This window comes from Podarcis bocagei (genome assembly GCF_964188305.1).
Source record: "Podarcis bocagei genome assembly, chromosome: 14".
NCBI classification, from domain to species: Eukaryota; Metazoa; Chordata; class Lepidosauria; order Squamata; family Lacertidae; genus Podarcis; species Podarcis bocagei.
Window position 1 is genome coordinate 34,898,974 of NC_138139.1, and position 18,105 is coordinate 34,917,078.

The 18,105-nt window shown below is 41.8% G+C and overlaps 1 protein-coding gene across 34 annotated transcripts in view; it reads right to left on the bottom strand.

Annotated features, from left to right (window-relative positions):
• The window catches only part of RBFOX1 (RNA binding fox-1 homolog 1), a 1,500,640-nt gene that overhangs the window by 330,422 nt on the left and 1,152,113 nt on the right, over positions 1–18,105 (bottom strand). The window contains exon 1 of one of the 34 annotated variants that reach the window (XM_081170171.1): positions 14,695–15,477. The exons of 30 other annotated variants lie outside the window; for them this stretch is intronic. In XM_081170171.1, coding sequence (XP_081026297.1) covers positions 14,695–14,838 — 144 coding nt within the window. In that variant the 5' untranslated portion in view covers positions 14,839–15,477. Of the gene's footprint in view, positions 1–14,694; positions 15,478–18,105 lie in introns of those variants that run through there. 3 more of the 34 variants (XM_081170162.1, XM_081170159.1, XM_081170153.1) reach the window with 3 other exon arrangements.

Genomic DNA, 18,105 nt, shown 5'->3' on the forward strand with positions numbered 1-18,105 from the left:
ATTCTGCATGTTGCACCCTGAAGCAGTATGCTATGCCTTACTGTATGGCAGGGTGAATGGAATCAGTGGAAGTGAATCCATATGCTAGTCCTTCATGCTATTTGCAGTTGCACACTAGATTCAAAATGCACCCGTCCTCCACTTGGACTTTTGATGCACAGATGCCTGGAGGAGGGAGCTGAACTCTGAAGAACAATGTATTAAAAGCTGCCCCCTTGAAGGACCCCCCTCAAGTAAATACAAAATAAGGATGTTGATTCATAAGGGTAGGTATTGGGAAAATCAGGGCAATTGGATTATATGTGATGAAGATCATTGCCTGAGCACCCTGACTCTCCTCTGTGTACGTATTGCTAAAGGCTGTCTTCTGTCTGCCATATGCTTCTTTCACATGACACTCGCCTGTCCTGGAGTTGCTTTTGAAGCAAGTCTGTTAGTAAACCAACCATCGCATCGCCCTTAAAAAGAAAAGTGTGTTTAACAAAATGAATGAAGGAATCTGGTTGCTCTTACCACAGAATGCCTATGGTTAAAACCACATTTAGCACCATAGACTCTCCGGATAAGCAGCCAACAATGGATAGGCACAATGGGTACACATTTTAGTACACATTGTTTGGTTGGAGAACTGAATTGCAAAATTCAGAGAAATGAGACTTCCTAGGGATGTATGTGTTTCGGTTTGCATTTTGCTTTTTTAAGTGTGAATTATGTAGGTTTGCCTTAAATACATACTGGATCAAAATCCCCTCTTTCCCATTTATGGCGTATGCTTAATTTATTTATTTAGGGTCATTAACAAATAGTTTCCATTGAAAGATGCACCAACTCTCCCAAATCCAAGGACCTAGTGATATATTGAGAAGCTAGAACTGACTCCCTCCTTGTCCTTCTGCCATTTGGGTTCCAGCAGGCTTTTTGGGAACTGACTGCTTTTAATGAAAGGGCTGATGCCATGCTGGTATTATTATTATTATTATTATTATTATTATTATTATTATTATTAGTTTTTAATAGATTTTATATATGCATACAATTGATAGAATTAAATCTATATTAAAACTACTTGTTTTTAATTATTCCACCCCCACATGTTTTTAGTGCTTCTAATTTTTATCCATAAATTGCCTTGAGTCCCATTGGGGGGGGGAGGAGTTGGGATCTAAATAAATAAATAAATAAATAAATAAATAAATAAATAAAGTCATTACCCCACTGTGGCCTTTGGCCCTGAGATGGCACATTTAGCTTTCAGAGTGAGTCCATGTGGCAGAGTTCAGGGCCCAAAGTCTTGGCAAACTTGAGATTATTTAGCTGCAAGAATATTTGATTGTGTTTAAATGTTTTTTCTTAAATGTTTAGTTTCATACTGCATTGTTTTCTTGTTTGCCACCATGAGCTCCTCTGTAAAGAAGGGTAGGATAGCAATCTAAAAAGAGGAAGAAAATGTGGACTGAGATTTCAAGTTCCCTGCTTGCTCAGAGTGTTCCAGTGCAGTTCTCTGCTTAAACAAGAACAAAACTCAAAAGTATCAGCAAAATTTAAAAACACGTATTCTGAGAGACAGGATATCTGGAAATTCACACACACTTAGAAGTAAGATGTTTGAAATATGCATTCAAATGCAAATATTCAATAGAAGTTTTGCTTGATATTGCAGATTAATGTAGGAAACTGGCTGGAACAGATTTATGGGTGAATGTATGCAAAAGTGACACAGTCTGGAAACAGATTGATTTGCCCATCCCTACACTTCTCTCTCACTCCCTCTCCCCACCACCTTATGTAACCAGAAAATGAAATCAGCACATTCTAGGCTGACATCATCATGAAACAGCAGTTAGCATCAGGTGGTGCATAATTTTATTCCTGGTGAGCACCTTTGAGCAATTTGTGAATAGGAAGAAAGCAATCTTTCTCTCCCACCTCACCTTATCAGGGGTTTTCTGTTCCTTGACTCATTCACAGTCCAAAAACTTTAAGAGCTGCCTTTTTGAGCACTTTCTTCTTAAACTTCTTTTAAGTTTGCGATTCGCCCCACCACAACCAGATTTTACTTTATTTATTTATTGAGGCACTTCTAACTCAATCTTCATTAAATTCAATCCCAGAGCAGCTTAAAAAATATTAATATGAACATGCAATTCATAATGAAACCAATATCTATCTATCTGTAAATCTATTAGGTAAAGGTAAAGGACCCCTGATAGTTAAGTCCAGTCGCGAACGACTCTGGGGTTGCGGCGCTCATATTGCTTTACTGGCTGAGGGAGCCGATGTTTGTCCACAGACAGTTTTTCTGGGTCATGTGGCCAGCATGACTAAGCCACTTCTGGTGAAACCAGAGCAGCGCACGGAAACGCCATTTACCTTCCTGCTGGAGTGGTACCTATTTATCTACTTGCACTTTGACGTGCTTTTGAACTGCTAGGTTGGCAAGATCTGGGACCGAGCAACGGGAGCTCACCCCCTCGCACGGATTCGAGCTGCAGACCTTCTGACTGGCAAGCCCTAGACTCGGTGGTTTAGACCACAGCACCACCCACATCAATCTATAACATAACATTAAAAAAACAAGCAAGTTAGCCAAAGGCCTAGACAAATATGCTTTTTTAAGTGGTGCTGAAAACCCATCAGGGTCACAGAGTCAAACCTGAGAAGTGCATTCCACAATCATGGTGCTCAAGAATGATCTCTCATGGGTGCAGTGAATGCAGCACAGTAAAGAGGGTGTCCTTTCCCTACCTTGTGAGAGCTGCACTTTTTGCTAATATTCCTTTGCTAGCACCTCTCCGTGAGCAGTCAGGATGGGAGCAACTAAGCCACAAGCTGTTTACATGTGAAAATGTGTCTAAGACAATCATTTCCTGAAGCAAATTAAGTTCTCAAGGCAAGTAGAATTTCCTGCCTTTTCTCCAGCAAATGGTTGTGTGTTGATATCCCAACTCTGAGACCACCTGTCTTCCCTGCCCCCCCCCACTTTGCTTCCTTTCTTTGGTGATGGGATCCAGTAGCAGTAGCAGCAGCAGTGAGCAGCACCACTTGGTGGAAAGTTGTCTCTGCGTGAGTATGAAACAGAGTAGCACTTAACAAAGGTTAAAAGGCAGGAAGGCAAAATAGCTTGGGTTGCTGTTGTGATAGTACTGCCTGCTAGGACTGTGTAAGCAACCAGTGGAACTTTGCCTGAGGTTGCTGACGTCTGGGTGTCTTAGATAGCCTTTTGGTATTTTACGGTTCCTCTCACCTTATTGCCATGGCAACCTCAAAGTGTCAGTGGGGGTGTATTAGTTTGAATGCTGGACTGGGAGGAGGGAGGGGAGAGACCAGGGTTCAAATTCCCATTCAGCCATAAAGCTTCCTGAGCCTCCCATCTCTGAGTCTAACCTACCTCACAGGGTTGTTGTGAGCATAAAACATGGGGGGGGGACCACATACTTCTCAGAGGAAAGGTGGAATATAAATGTAACATGACTAAATGAATAAAATAGGTAACTAAACGGCACGGAGAGTTTCAGTGACAACCTACGTCGGAGTTCCTGGCATGGGAACCAAAGAGCAGAAGGAGAGAGAAAGCTTTTGTGCCCTGCTTGGCGTGTGTGTGTGTGTGTGTGTGTGTGTGCAGACTTCATGAGGCAACAGTACTAGGCCAAAATGCACAGGCCACCAATGGAAAATTGAAACCTTTCCAGTGAGCCACTTTGCTCTTTAAGCAGTCATGTAGCATAATAATAAAGATTAGGAGAACAGGCCTTGTATGCGTGTGCAGGTCCCTGTGCATTACGGAATAATGACATTCTGAGCGGAAATAAATGAAGGCCCCTGCAGTGCTATTCCATCAGCTTTGAAAAGTAAATAACTTCACTTCTGACGAGAGAGAGAGAGGTTTTCTTCTTCCTTGCTCCTCCTGCTACAGAGATTAATTGAGCTACACAGCCAAAGACAGGATTAGCACATGAGTTAGAGGAAGAAGGAAAACTTCAGAATGTCACACTCACCACAAATATTTAAATCTACCTGTAGGTATAATAGCCACTTTCCAACATTCTCTTGGTTTACCCCCATGCAGTTGCTATAATCTCTCTCTCTCTCTCTCTGTGTGTGTGTGTGTGTGTATTAGGGAAGGATGGTAAAATTCAGTTCACCACACCTTTAAAGATGAATCTCCTTAATTTGCACTTCCTGAAACAATATAGTAACTGAAAACATGGTCATCCTTTGACATTTGCATATCCCCAAATATTGTAGTGCAGTTTTCCAGTCATGTAATGTGTACGAAAATGCATATGGTAGGGTGAAAGTGCAAAGGGAAAGGCAACAACTAATGGAAATAACATTATTAACATTATAATGCAGAAAATTGCCATGTGAAAATGAGTATATGGGGGGTGCATACAAAACTTTCAAGATTTTGCACTAAAATGCTGATGAATTTCTATGAGGACTTTCTAAAATATATATTTTTAAATCACATAATGATGTGGAAATGTGGAGAACTGAACGCAAGAAGCAGAAAAATAAGAAGGTGAGAGAAGCTGAACTTAACTGTTTGTGTGGCTCAGTGTCTCTGCGCTGGGGGGAATCACGATTGCACTTGCTTGTTCAATAGCTCTGACTTTATATACAGTGTTTTTAGGATTGCAGATTAAAAGTTCCGATAGTGATGAAGCTTGAAGATGGGATTTCATGGATCACAGCATTGGCACTTAGCCAGCACTGGAATGATTTCAAAGGTTGGTATGGATGGGCATCTGCAAAGGGCCTCTACTGGGTGCACTATGAGTTCTAGGTTACAGCTTGGCATTGTCTGCAATGACTGGCAGCAACTCTTCAACTCTGCAGCCAAGTGACAAGAGCCCCCTGGACCTGTTGCAGGGAGGAGGACCTGTCATATGGGAACAGATTTGTTTGTATCTAGTCCTCAGACCACCCTGATTTTAATTTATAAGTAGAAATGAAAGCTGGTCCAACTAGCTCAGTATTATTTATGCTGAAGATGCTAGGGGTTGAACCTTGGACTCTCTGCATGTAAAACAGATGCTGTACCCCTGGGATATGGCCCTTCCTTATGGGGAAGAAATGGCAAGGACTTGTCAGATCAAGCGGGTGATTCAGGACACACTGGAAGATTCAGGCCTGATGAAGAAAGGCACTTTTTCACATAACATAGTTTAACTATGGAATTTGCTCAAACAAGAGGTAGTGATGGCCAGCAACATGAATGGTTTTAAAAGAAAATTTATGAAGTCTAAGGCTATCAGTGGCTGCAAATCAAGATGACTATGTTTCCCCTCCACAATCTGAAGCAGTGCACCTCTGAATACTAGTTCCTGGGAATCACAAGTGAGGAGAGCACTGGGCACTCCGGTCCTGCTTATGGGCTTTCCAGAGGAATCTGGTCGACTGCTACAAAAACAGGTTAGCCTTTGACTTGATTCAGCAGGGCTCTTCCTTTGGCCTTAACAATTCTGATTTGAATCTGGAGGAAAATCAATCACACAAATACCTGGAAGAAGCAATAGCCCACCAGCAGTAGGACACCTTTGTATGTCCACTAACACCATTATGACTCTGAACATATACACAAGTCTTTAGCTGTAGCACCTCTGGATGCTTTGGCTTCCTTTTGTTATCTGATTCAAAATGCAAATAGTGCCCCGAACAAGAAGGAACTCCAAATAGGCCTTTTCTTGCAATTCAGAAGCACTACTACCCTTTTTTTTTACAATTTAGACACACTAATAGTTCATCATGCAATTCAAAAACACTCCCTCTTTCAGAATACTAGGCCACTAAGATGAAACAATCTACTCCTTCAGAGGGCTCCTTAAACAAAACAAAACAGAACGGAAAGGCGGCGGCTCATTCAGCACCCATGGCCACACAAAAGGGCAACATCTTTTCTACTGCCAGTAAGGCACATTATTCTGTAAATACCATTGAAGAACAGGCGCATGCAGGAAACCAAAGAGGGGAATAAGAGGAGGAAGCCAAAACCCCAAGCTCTTAAGATGTTGAAGAGCTGAATTAAAGCAAGGGGGCAATTGCTAATTCTTTTTCATACACTGACCTGCCTCTCATTTCCCAAAGCATGTTGCAAACTTCTTTAACTGATATTATATTCTTAGCATTATTATTACCACCTGCTCTCCTCTCCTTTCCAATCCTGGCATTTAGAAGAAAGGAGACACTTCACTAAAATGTTTTCATGCTATTGTGGCTGAGAAGTGACCCTGTTTGACATCGCTGTAGTCAAAATGTCCTAGGTAGCTATTATTCAGAGTGAGAAACACACAGCGCTTGATCTCTTAAACAGCCACTTCACATTAGGCTGCTCATAGGAGAGTGAGAGGGTGGGGAAGGGAAGGGAGAGAGCTCAAATGGTTCAAGAATGAACTCCAGAAGACATTTAATAATATATAGTTAACACCCAACTTTACATTTTACTTCAGACGAAGACCCGAAGGTTTATCTACAAATATAAAGCAACCTGGTTCCTGTTAATTAAAAGAAACAGGAGATCACTCATTAAGGGCTTGTCCACACTTCTGCTCGTCCCATGCCTAGAATGGGCAGGACTGAGCAGTTTTCCGCTTGACCCAGGCTTTTTACATGTAAATCCCAAGTGGTTTTCTCCATGAAGTTGTCCAACCCTCTTTTAAATTCACCCAAGTGGGTGGCCATCACTGCCTTCTCTAGGGGTGAGTTCCATAGTTGAACTGTGTGCTGTGTGAAAAAGTAACTTTTGAATAACATTGCATTATTTAGGGGCAGATAAAGAAGAGCAGGCATAAGGTCCAAACACATGAACAAGGGAATAAAAACATAAAAAAGAGCCTTGCTCGGCATATCTAGTCCAGTATCCTTTTCTAAGAATGGCCAGCCTGATGCCTAGGGGAAGCTGGAATGCAGGACCCATCAAAGAATAATAGAACTGTAGAGTTGGAAGGGACCCCAGTAGTCATTTGTTGCATGCAGCAACTTTTTGGTTCTGCTGCATTCTGTCCAAACACTTTGTTATCTGTCTCGCACTCCATTTGGGAGAAGTTACATAAATTTCAAGGGACGCGGGTGGCGTGGTGGGTTAAACCACAGAGCCTAGGACTTGCCAATCAGAAGGTTGGTGGTTTGAATCACTGCGATGGGGTGAGCTCCCATTACTCGGTCCCTGCTCCTGCCAACCTAGCAGTTCGAACACACGTCAAAGTGCAAGTAGATAAATAGGTACCGCTGCGGTGGGAAGGTAAACGGTGTTTCCGTGTGCTGCTCTGGTTCACCAGAAGCGGCTTAGTCATGCTGGCCACATGACCCGGAAGCTGTACGCCGGCTCCCTCGGCCAATAAAGCGAGATGAGCACCCCAACCCCAGAGTCTGTCACAACTGGACCTAATGGTCAGGGGTCCCTTTACCTTTACCTTTACCTAAATTTCACAATTTGGTTGGATTTCATGGAGGATAAGACTATTAATTGCTACTAGCCATAATGGTTTACACTCTGCTTCCATGGTCAGAGGCAATAATGCTTCTGAATACCAGCTGCTGAAAATCATGGAAGGGGAGAGTGCTCTTCTGCCCGTGTCCTGCTTGCAGGCTTCCCATGGGCATGAGGTTGGTCAATGTGATAAGAGGGTGTTGGACAAGATGGACCACTGGCCTGATCCAGCAGGACTCTTCTTATGTCCTTGCTGCTATAACTTGTTTGTCAGAATGACAGACTGAATTCAAATACTAATAAATCCACCCCCTTAAATTATTTATGCAACAGAATCAGCTTTCAACCTCTCTCTTCACCCACCATTGACAGAACCAATGCAGGGCTCCAGCTCAGTGGCTGCACATTTCATGCCAAAGGGCTTGGGTTCAAATCCCAGAATCCCTTAAGGCTTGGAAAGGCCCCTGCCAGAGCCCTTTGCAAGCTGCTGCTGGTCAAAGGAGAAATTATTGGGTGCAGGTACAAAGAACAATGGCTTAGCATAGTAAAAATCAGTTCCACATGTTGCAGGCTTATTGATTCCAAGAAAAAGGTGCTTACAATCTTGTGAAATATCAGTTCAGAGATGCACCCATGGCACACATTTTGCCTGCAATCTACCAATTCTGGTCCCTGACATTTTACTTTTAAAATGTATTTGGGTAGCAGAGCTGCCCTGCCTGGCATCTTGGAAACCCACTGTCAGGCAGAGTAGTGGGCAAAACCTATCAATTGCCTGACTCAGTAAAGTCTGTTGTCCAAGTACTCACTGCCCATGGGCAACTTCAAGGTCCCTGCAGTCTCCCTCCTTAGGGCTCTTGTTCTTTTAACTGGATTTGGACTGGACAGATCTTCAAAGAGAGGACTGTCCCCCCGTAAAGCAGGACCCATGGCCACCATTTCATGCTGGTGTGGTGGCTCTGGCTATCATTGGCTCTCATCCCACCTACACTTGGGTCTGCCTGCCTCCCAACTCACCAGTCCCAATGAAGCATGTTGGAGAATTCTGACAGAAATGGGAGTGGAAATGACCAAAGGTTGCTCATTTGCATAGAATGGAAATGAATCCAACAAATGCAATTGGCATTCACTGTTGTTGCTTTCCCCCTCTGCAAATGATACATAATTGTTTATGGTTCTTCACCACCCCCTCAAAGGCATTGTATTTCCTTTGCATTGAAATGAATGGCCTTTGCATCAAAATGAATAGGAGGGGGAAATCATAATTAAGTAAAGCTTTGCTACAGCAGACAGTGAGATGAATAATGCAGTTTTCCGCAGAAGATAAACTGTAATGGAATGGAAACAGGGCTGCATGCAGAACAGAAAATGATGTCTTCTTATATCTCTAGTTCTAATTGGCAGCAGTCACCACTGCTCAGTGTAAAACAGTTTCATAGGCTCAAACAAGACAGATTTCCTCCATTGGGATGTGCAACAATCTCCCCCACCTCTCCAACACACACACACACACACACACACCAAGCTTTTCTCAAGCTGATTATTTAAATATAGCCAGTCATGTACATTGCGCTTTCCTAAGCAACATAAACAAAAGAAGGGTATTTCCCCCAAATAACTAACAAGCTAACAGCTGGTCTAGATATCACTTGAATTGTGTGGTTTACAGCTGGGGAAGGGCTGTAGGTCAATGGCAGAGAACTTGCTTTGCATGTAGAAGGTTCTGGTTTCAATGCAAGCATCTCCTGGTAGGGCTGAGAGAGAGCCCTCTCTGAAATCCTAGATAGCTATTGCCAGTCAGTGTAGACCAGGAGCGGGGAATATTTGACCATTCAGATGTTGCTGAACTACAGCTCCCATCAGCCCTAGCTAGCTTGGTCAGGGATGACAGGAGCTGTGGTTGTCTCCATCCAGAAATCCTGGAGAGCCACTGCTAGTCATGTAGACAATAGGAAGCAAGATGGGCCAAGGGTCTGACTGAGGAAGGTTCCTAAAATGAGCACTGCTGTTTTAGCAATGAGTAGAGCAGTCTTCCTCAGTCTGGTGCCCACTTAATGGCCTTTCTAGCTGGGGCTCATGGGAGTTGCAGTGCAAGAACAGTTGGAGACCACCAGGTTGGAGAAGGCTGCACTATGACATGAGAGGTCTGTATAACACTGTGCATTCAACAACAGCAGCAGCAGCAGCAACAAAAACAAGCTAGCTAGCTGTCAGGGCTATTTCACTGAACTAGTTAAAAAAGAAACAAAGTTATCCAGGATGAAAACTGTTGTCTTGAGCCACTCTCTGCCCTGCAAACTACTTTCTAGTTAAAGACAAAGCAGGCTGATATTGAAGTTTCAGTTCAATTGCTTTCGATCGGCTGGTGTCCGGCATGAGAAATGGCTCCATTTAAGAGGAATTACCCTTTGTACAAATCACTTCACTATTTAAAGCAAACCACATGTATCATCATTAAGTGAGAGAAAATTTACCAATCTTTTGGTATCGACAACACCATGGCTGTGTTGTGAGATAGCATTGCATATGGCATTGCAACAGTTGACTTTGCAACTCCATGTGGGGGGACTGTGACCAAACAGCATAGTTTGTTGCATGGTATAGGAGGTTTTCCTGGCTGTGCCCAGATGAACCCCTCTCATGAAGGGTTGGGCTGCAAGACAGCCTTGTGGGGTGGGGGACACTCACAATATCACAGTCTAAGCCCTAGCTATATTATTTGGTTTAGTTTGTTTGCTTTCTGAAGTCAGATCAAAATAGGATGTCAATATCACGTCAAAGGATATCTAGTGCTGCTAAAATCTTTCTTCCAAACACCACTGGTCAAAGTAGTGCCTGATTTTAAGGCAGGGTGGGGAGGGGATCTGGGGGCCTCCAGATTCTGTTGTCCTCCAATTCCCACCAGCCCCTTCCAGAATGGCTAATAGTCAAGGATGATGGGAGTTGTAGTACAGGAGGCCATAAGCTCCACACTCCTGATTAGAACAAATTCTGTGGAGCTGGCATATATGAATTTTATTCATGTGCTGCAGAGGTGAGAGGTGGTGGGATAAGGGAGGCCTAGATACTTCTATGTTGAGTTTTACAAATGTTAGTTACCGTCTTCATAGGCCAAGATTGATCTCTAACCCATTTTCACCACACCTACTTTTACAGAACTTGGGATATTCTCTAATCAGATCCTAAAGCTGAAGGCCAAAGCTGCAATCCTATGTGCGCTTATTCAGCAACAAGTCCCATTTGAAATTAGCATTGAGTTGCTGGAAGGTAAACATTTGTAGGATCTGGCTGCAAATTTGGTACTAGGCTTGGTAAAATGGTTGACAAGACATCTAAAGGGTTTTGAACAGCTCCTCTTGATGGATGCCAGCACCAACTTTTGACACCCCCCTTTCTGCCTTTTAATGAACACATGACTTGCTGTTCATCTATAATATAGACAAGGCATAAAGAAAGGCCAGGCTTCCAAATTTAACCATTTCATCAGTCAAGCTTCCCAGTGCATTTGTATAATAAACTGCCGTGTGCTATTTAAAGTTCTCTTTTGTACAAGGACACATTTGCATGCTCTGAAGGATTTCTTAGCAGCATTTGTAAAGCATAGCTTGTCATTAGTGTGGAAAAGGCTGCTTTGTTGACACCATTTAAAAGTATTTCAGTGAATGCAAAGAAAACTTATAAACCTCACAGGTTCAGTTCAGTAAGCTTTACAATGGTAAAGTGTAGCACACAGAGACATATTTTACAAAATGAACTAAATAACCTATTTCTCCACCTAGGAATGGAGGGGAATATCAGATCAGTCCACATTTAAAGGCAAACCTCCCTAGTTTTCAGTTCCTGAAACAATATGTGAACCAAAAAGCAGCCATCCTCCAAAATTCGCACTACTCTGGATTTTGCAGTGCAGTTATCCAGCCAAGTAACATGTACAAAAAATGCATGTACCAGGGTAAACTGTGTGTCAAAGAGCATATATAAATGAAAACAGCATGCAAAGATGTATCGTATTAGGCAAAAATGTATGCAAAAAATCTGTATATTAGGAGAAATATGCACTAAAATGTTGAAGAATTTTCAAGAGGACTTTCATAATAATAATACTGTTAACCATTGTCATAAAATGTAGAGAACAAAGCTTTAGGTTACAAAAAAGGCAAAAGTGAGAGAAACAGAAACTGTTAGATTAACCCGTCCCTACGACCCACCCTACAAATTTTGCATTTAAGGGGGGTCCACACTAAAAGCAGCTTCTTAATTGCTATAAAGTTGAAGCCAAGACGCTTGTGTTATATCTACTCAACAATTTTCTGCATTGTGTGTGTGTGTGTGGATAACATGGAAGCAGTTTGGGGCAACAAACGATTGTAGGGGTATAGGAAGTAATTGTGACTTGAGCATTAGTTAAAGTAGATCACCACACAAGTAAAAGAACAAGTTAAGAGGACAACAACCTATTTTCTGTGTTTCAAGAGAAGAATGTTAGCGACATCTAGTTAGTGATGTTATGTTTACCACTCAGACTTAATGCATATCAATAAAAATGGGGGAGGGTGTAGTAGGATCCAAATTTTCTGCTGTGAATCTAGTTTGGCATTATGCATCCCCAAAGGACAGGGTTTTGTATTATGCAATTTATCCCCCCACCCACCTAAAAAAGAAGGCTACCAAATCATAGCTGTGACAGGTGTAAAATTCTAGATAACTTATAAACAAACCTGATAACCTGATAAACAAAATGACAGTTAAGACAACACTTCATTAAATGCAATAGAAATGTCTGTAGTATTGCAAAACAAACAAATTATCTGAAGAAAATCCTAGTTTTTTTCTATGCAGCTTCTACAGACCAAACTGTACTCAAAGGGCGGGGTGACAGTAACAGACCTAGAAATGTATTTTTTTAATTAAATCTCCCCACCACATGTATCTTAAATGTAGAAATCCAATTCTACAAGGGAAACGAGAGGGAGACTACAGAGTGTTAATAGCATCAACCTCTGCAGCGGAACAGGCATCTGCAGAAGGGTTCAGGTAAAACCTTCAAGATGCAACACTTTCCAAAGTGCATGATGGCGGCAACTCTCCTAATTTTGTCCAGGGCAGAGTGAGAGCCACCACTTTCAAGCATATCATTGTGGCAGCATCTATTTTCTTAAATCAGAAAGTATCTTCTATACAGAGGCTGAGATTGCACAATGCTATTGCAATTCTACATAGAGGAAAGAGATGATCCCTAGACCCCCACTTCTTCCCCCTCCCCTCATCCTCCAACCTCGCATTTATGTAATCTTTTAGCAGTTCCTTGTGTGCCCAGATTGACCTCTAACCTTAAGTCACATAAGCCCTTTCAAAAGCTACTTCCTTAATGTTAAAATGGTTGCCTTGAAAAGTTCAAGAAACAACTGGAGAAAATAGAACTTGCTTCCGCTGGTATAGTACAGCTATGCAGAAAGACAATGATCTTTTAAGGGTGATTCCCCAAGCATCTAATTTTTAAAAGGCACACAGAAGTAGCATTGAGACTTTAAGTTAAAAACAAAGGAGAGATTTGGTAGGCTTACTGCTAATTTAAATTGCATGCAGATAAAGCCCTCCCACGTAACAACTATATTCTAATCTGTATACATGAACCTTTTAATATATAATTTGTTTGTCAATCCCAGAGCCAATTCCCACCGAATGTCTGGATACGGAGGAGAAATTGGTTTCTTTTAAAATGTGAGGCTTTCGAGCAACTGCCCACGTCTTAAAAGGCACCAACGCTTGTATTCTGGGCAATTTCATTTTTTTTTTTTTAAATAAGAAGATAGATCCATTGCAAGAAATCAAGAATATATTAGAACATTGCTCTGTCCCCCCCCCAAAAAAAAGAGAGACAAGGAAAGAAAGTTCTGTATTGCTTTGCACACATCTGTATGTGACATCTAAACTGCCGTAGCAGCTGAGTGTTAATAGATAAATGCTCCTGTACCGTACGCTTCAGCTGAGTTATAGTAAATGCAGAAAGGGAGGGGAGGGGGCAGATGACACTCTCAACAGAATAAATGCAATTACATTTGCATGACAATATATTTTAATCTTGCTCCTTGCACCCAGTGCATATCCCCTCTGTAGTAGGAGGCTCAGTTTATTACCCACAAAACTGTACATTTATAATAAGAATTCTAAGCACAGACATGCCATTGTGAGATGCTGACACTTTGACGCTTGAACATTTGCCTGGGAGAAATATCCCCCAATTGATTCTAATGGATTTACTTTTAAGTAAATGGACTCAGATGTCTTGCTATGCAGCCCTAATTTATTTTCCCTTCTGAAATTTCATGGACAAAAGGCAACAAATCCCAAAACTTATTTGCAACATCAGTTAGGGGGAACCCCTAATATTAAGATGCTGAAAAATAATAATAATGGGGGAACCACTGATTTCTAAGGTGGAGGTAACTGCCTATGCCTTCCCCCCCCCTCCCCATAGTAAACCCTCAATACGATGCCCATTGAGAAATATCAAGATGCAAATCACAGATTTCCAAATGACCCATCAACTGATCTGGCAAAGTTCTACCATCTATACTGCTCTTTCCCCCATTTATCCTCCACTGGCATCTAATTCCAACGAAAGACTCACATGGCAAATTGTGAGTTTAAACCAAATTTGCACCAGGACTGTACTTTGAAAAACAAATTTGATTCCCAGGTGCAAAAACTGGGAGGAGGAGAAGAAGGATTTTAAATAATAATAATAATAATAATAATAATAATAATAATAATAATAATAATTTTGTGTGGCTAAAATCTATCTATCTATCTATCTATCTATCTATCTATCTATCTATCTATCTATCTATCTAAACCTTGCATACATATTGTTCCCAGAGCAAATACAAAACCAAAACCACAGAGGCGGCGGCGGGGGGGGGGGGAACCATCCTCAAAACTTCAGAATATTTGAGATCACATGCATTGAAGCTGTACCATTAAAGAAAATGGAGGCGCAGAGGCGACTTTCCCGTACGAATTAATTTCCTTTGCTTATTTGGATGCATTCGTACACAGGCAAACACACACAGGCACATGAAAGAGACAATTACACATTCCATTCAGGCAGAAAGCTGTTTCCACTTCATGGGGTACAGACAATACAGTGACAAGAAGAGGGAATGACCAAACCCGGGTGAGAGTGGGGGGGGGGAGAGAGAGAGAGAGAAACAAGGGTGGGGGAAAGAGAGTTGGAAGAGACAAAAAAAGTTGCTGTGACTTACCTGCTGTAAATACATAAAAGTCAAGGCACAGGACAGCTGGGGACACATGCCGACGTTCGGCAGCGCAACGCAGGTCGTCCCCGTCAGAGGATGCTGCATGTTGCTGCTCTGAACCCGACGTAGGACAAGTGAAGGGGGTTGCATACACGCACGTTGCTGCTGCCTCTCCGGTGCAAGCTTGGTTATTTATTTCTCTCTCTCTCTTCTCTCCCCCCCACCCCAAACCTGCCACCCCCAACACCACAACTGCCAGCACTCTCTCTCTCTCTCTCTCTCTCTTTCTCTCAGATGTGTGGGGCTTTTTGCTTTTGTTTTCTCTCTCTCAAAAAGACACACAACCTCTCAAAAACATCCCTTCTCAGGGTGTTTCTTTTTCTCTCCCCCCCTTCTTTTTAACAACGCAACCTTGCCAGCCTCCTCACCTCCAGCTCCCAGTGTTAAAGCCCCACTATGTTCAATTGTCAAGGCAAGGCCATTTGGTACAATTTTCGTTTGGGAGGGTAATCCCACCCAAAGCTGCCAAACAACACCCCCCCACCCCACTCACTCGAACGAAACAAAAACAGAGAGGTGTGTGTGGGAAGGAGAGAGAGAGAAAAAGGGGTGGTGGTGAGATTTAATAAGCAAAGGAGAGAAGGCAGCCGGCAGCTTCTAAGCTGAGCTGCTGAAACTCCCCCTCAGTGACAACCGCCGTTGGAAGGGTTTGTTCCACATTAAAAGCCTGGCTCCCTTGGAGAGAGAGAGAGAGAGAGAGAGAGAGAGAGAGAGAGAGAGAGAGAGACTCCTTCTGGTGTGGCTGATGCTACTCCGCTCCTCTCATTTGTCAAATGGGTCCTAACCAGGGCAGGGTCTCTGTATCACTCACCAAAAATTCAAATAACTGCATTTTAAAAATCCCTGGAGAGGATGCAGAAGGAGAAAGACAGGCATCATATACAGTCATGAGGTTTGGGCAATTAATGTCACTGCCCAGCTGGGACGAGAAAGGCTGTTATGATTCACCACAGACACCCCTCCTCTCCAGTGTTGTTTTTTTTTATTATTTTCTTCCTCAGGCCCCACACCTGACTGTCAGTTAGGGAATCCCCCATCGAAGGAATCAGGCAAACAGAAAGAGAACAAAGTCTCTCTCTGTGTGTGTGTGTCTGTGTGTGTGTGTGTGTGTGTGCGTGTTTAGAAAAACATGCATTAAAAGTATAGAAGCACAAAAGAAAGTTAAAATACCCTAGAAGATACACATGGCTTTGATCTGTGCCTATTTCTCTGGCCATCCTTCTCAAAACATGTTCCATACACAGGGACACACAAACATACACCCCCATCACACACACAGATGGACTTTACATGCCTGACTTGAAAGGAAAGCTTGAACTCACATTTTATACCGAGTCCTATTGCACCAGAAGTACAATCTGATGCATGAAAGCCACAGGAGCGAGGGGGAAGTATTTCTTATTCTTAATATTAATTCTAATTTTAAAACCGCTTGTTTAGATACCATGTAATGTATCAAAATCACTCTGGGTGAGGTGAAATGAATATACATACACCATATATCTAGGAAATAATATGTGTGCGCACACACATTTCCCAAATCTTTTTATTTTTATTTTCCATAATATACTTTGCACCTATCTCCCCTTCTGCATTTCACAGAAGCTTGTAAAATCATTAACTGCTGTGAAAAATTAGATTAGGAACCACAGCAGAATCTCGTGGAATAAAGATCATGGTGTGGCACAATCCTTTCCCTCCCTTTCTCTCCTGTCCTGGGAAGAAAACATCTCTCTCTCTGTTTGTGTTTGTATAGATACAGATAGATACAGATACAGATACAGATACAGATACAGATACAGATACAGATATATAATTTCATTTAAGATTATAAAATGTGTCAGAAGGACAATCTATTACAAGAGGCTATTCTGTCAGGTTACATGAACAAACACCATTAGTCACTAGGGGGAATGTAATGTTTACTTTTTTACTTAAGAGAGAGTAATGTCCCTCATTGGAATTAGTATTCAACTGTCGCAAACTGTCTCTCCCCCCCTTTTATTTTATGGAGTAATAATTATTCATTAGTAGATCTAGTTAGTCTTCATGTAATAAAATCGGATGTGATCTGCAAATTAAATCATTTATGCTCAAAACTTGTCCTTGAGGTCAAATTTCTTTCCCCACCTCCCTTCCACATGTTACTAATATGTAACAAAAGATACTGGTGTTATTCAAAATGGAATTTGACAAATGCATTGAATTATTAATTCTTCCATAAAAAGGCTGAATCTCAGCAAATTACTCTTCAGGATTCCCCTCCATTTCCCTTCCCTCTCAAGGTTCCTTTTGAGGAGCAGAACTTTTCAAACATTCAGAGGGAACCCAACTTAAAAAAAAAAATAAGAATAAGAAAAGGGGGGGAGGCAGAATAGGCTACAATCTGTACCAACTGAGGGAACATTTAGAGTTAGTGGGAAATATTTCTCACAGAAATATATTCTGTGCCATTTCTTGTTTTTATGTGGGTGTATTTAAAAAAAAATTTGGTGTTGGGAAGGTTGCAGCTAAATTGATAGCACATATTTCCCTTTACATAAAGATTCATTTCTTTCCCAAGCTACTATTGAACTAAAATGCAAACAGATCACTAGAGAATTCCTGTGATTCAGGCAAACAGCTCTCAACTTGGAAGGTAATTAGCTGTTGCATTGTGAGACGTGCACACATTTGAAAAAGCTCCTTTAAGAGACAGAGAGAGAAAGAGAGAGAGAGAGAGAGAGAGAGAAATCTATAGCAATCTTACTGCAAGAACCCCACCCACAGGACTGAGACAAGGCCGGGTGTTACAACCAAAAATACACTTCTTCCCAAAGCAAGACACCCCTCTAACAAACCCGCGCCACCCAACACACACACCTATTAAATGGCTAAAAATAAGGAAAATGCTTGGACTTACAAAACAGGGCTTGCTTTCATGCGCAGGGAAAGTCCATGTATCATGAGCTTGAGGTTCTCGGATAGCACTCCTACACTGAAGAGCACAAATTAATTTATAACACAAAAAGGGGGAATATAAAAGGGGGGAATAAAAGCCTACGCACACACAAGAAAGGAAGGAAGGAGGGTAAAAATAAAAGCTAACATAAAAATGAAGTCTCTTATAACCACTTTCTCATATCCTCCCCCTTCTTCATTCTATCCCTTTGCCTTAAGCAGTCCCTTGTTCTGACAGGAATATCTCATGCTCCTCTCCCCTCTTTTTCCAGAACACTAAACATGTTATTCAGCAAATGCCCTGAGCCGATAGAAAGAAAGAGATTTCTTTCTTTCTTTCTTTCTTTCTTTCTTTCTTTCTTTCTTTCTTTCTTTCTTTCTTTTATTCTTCAGCCGACTCACAGAAACACCCTGATA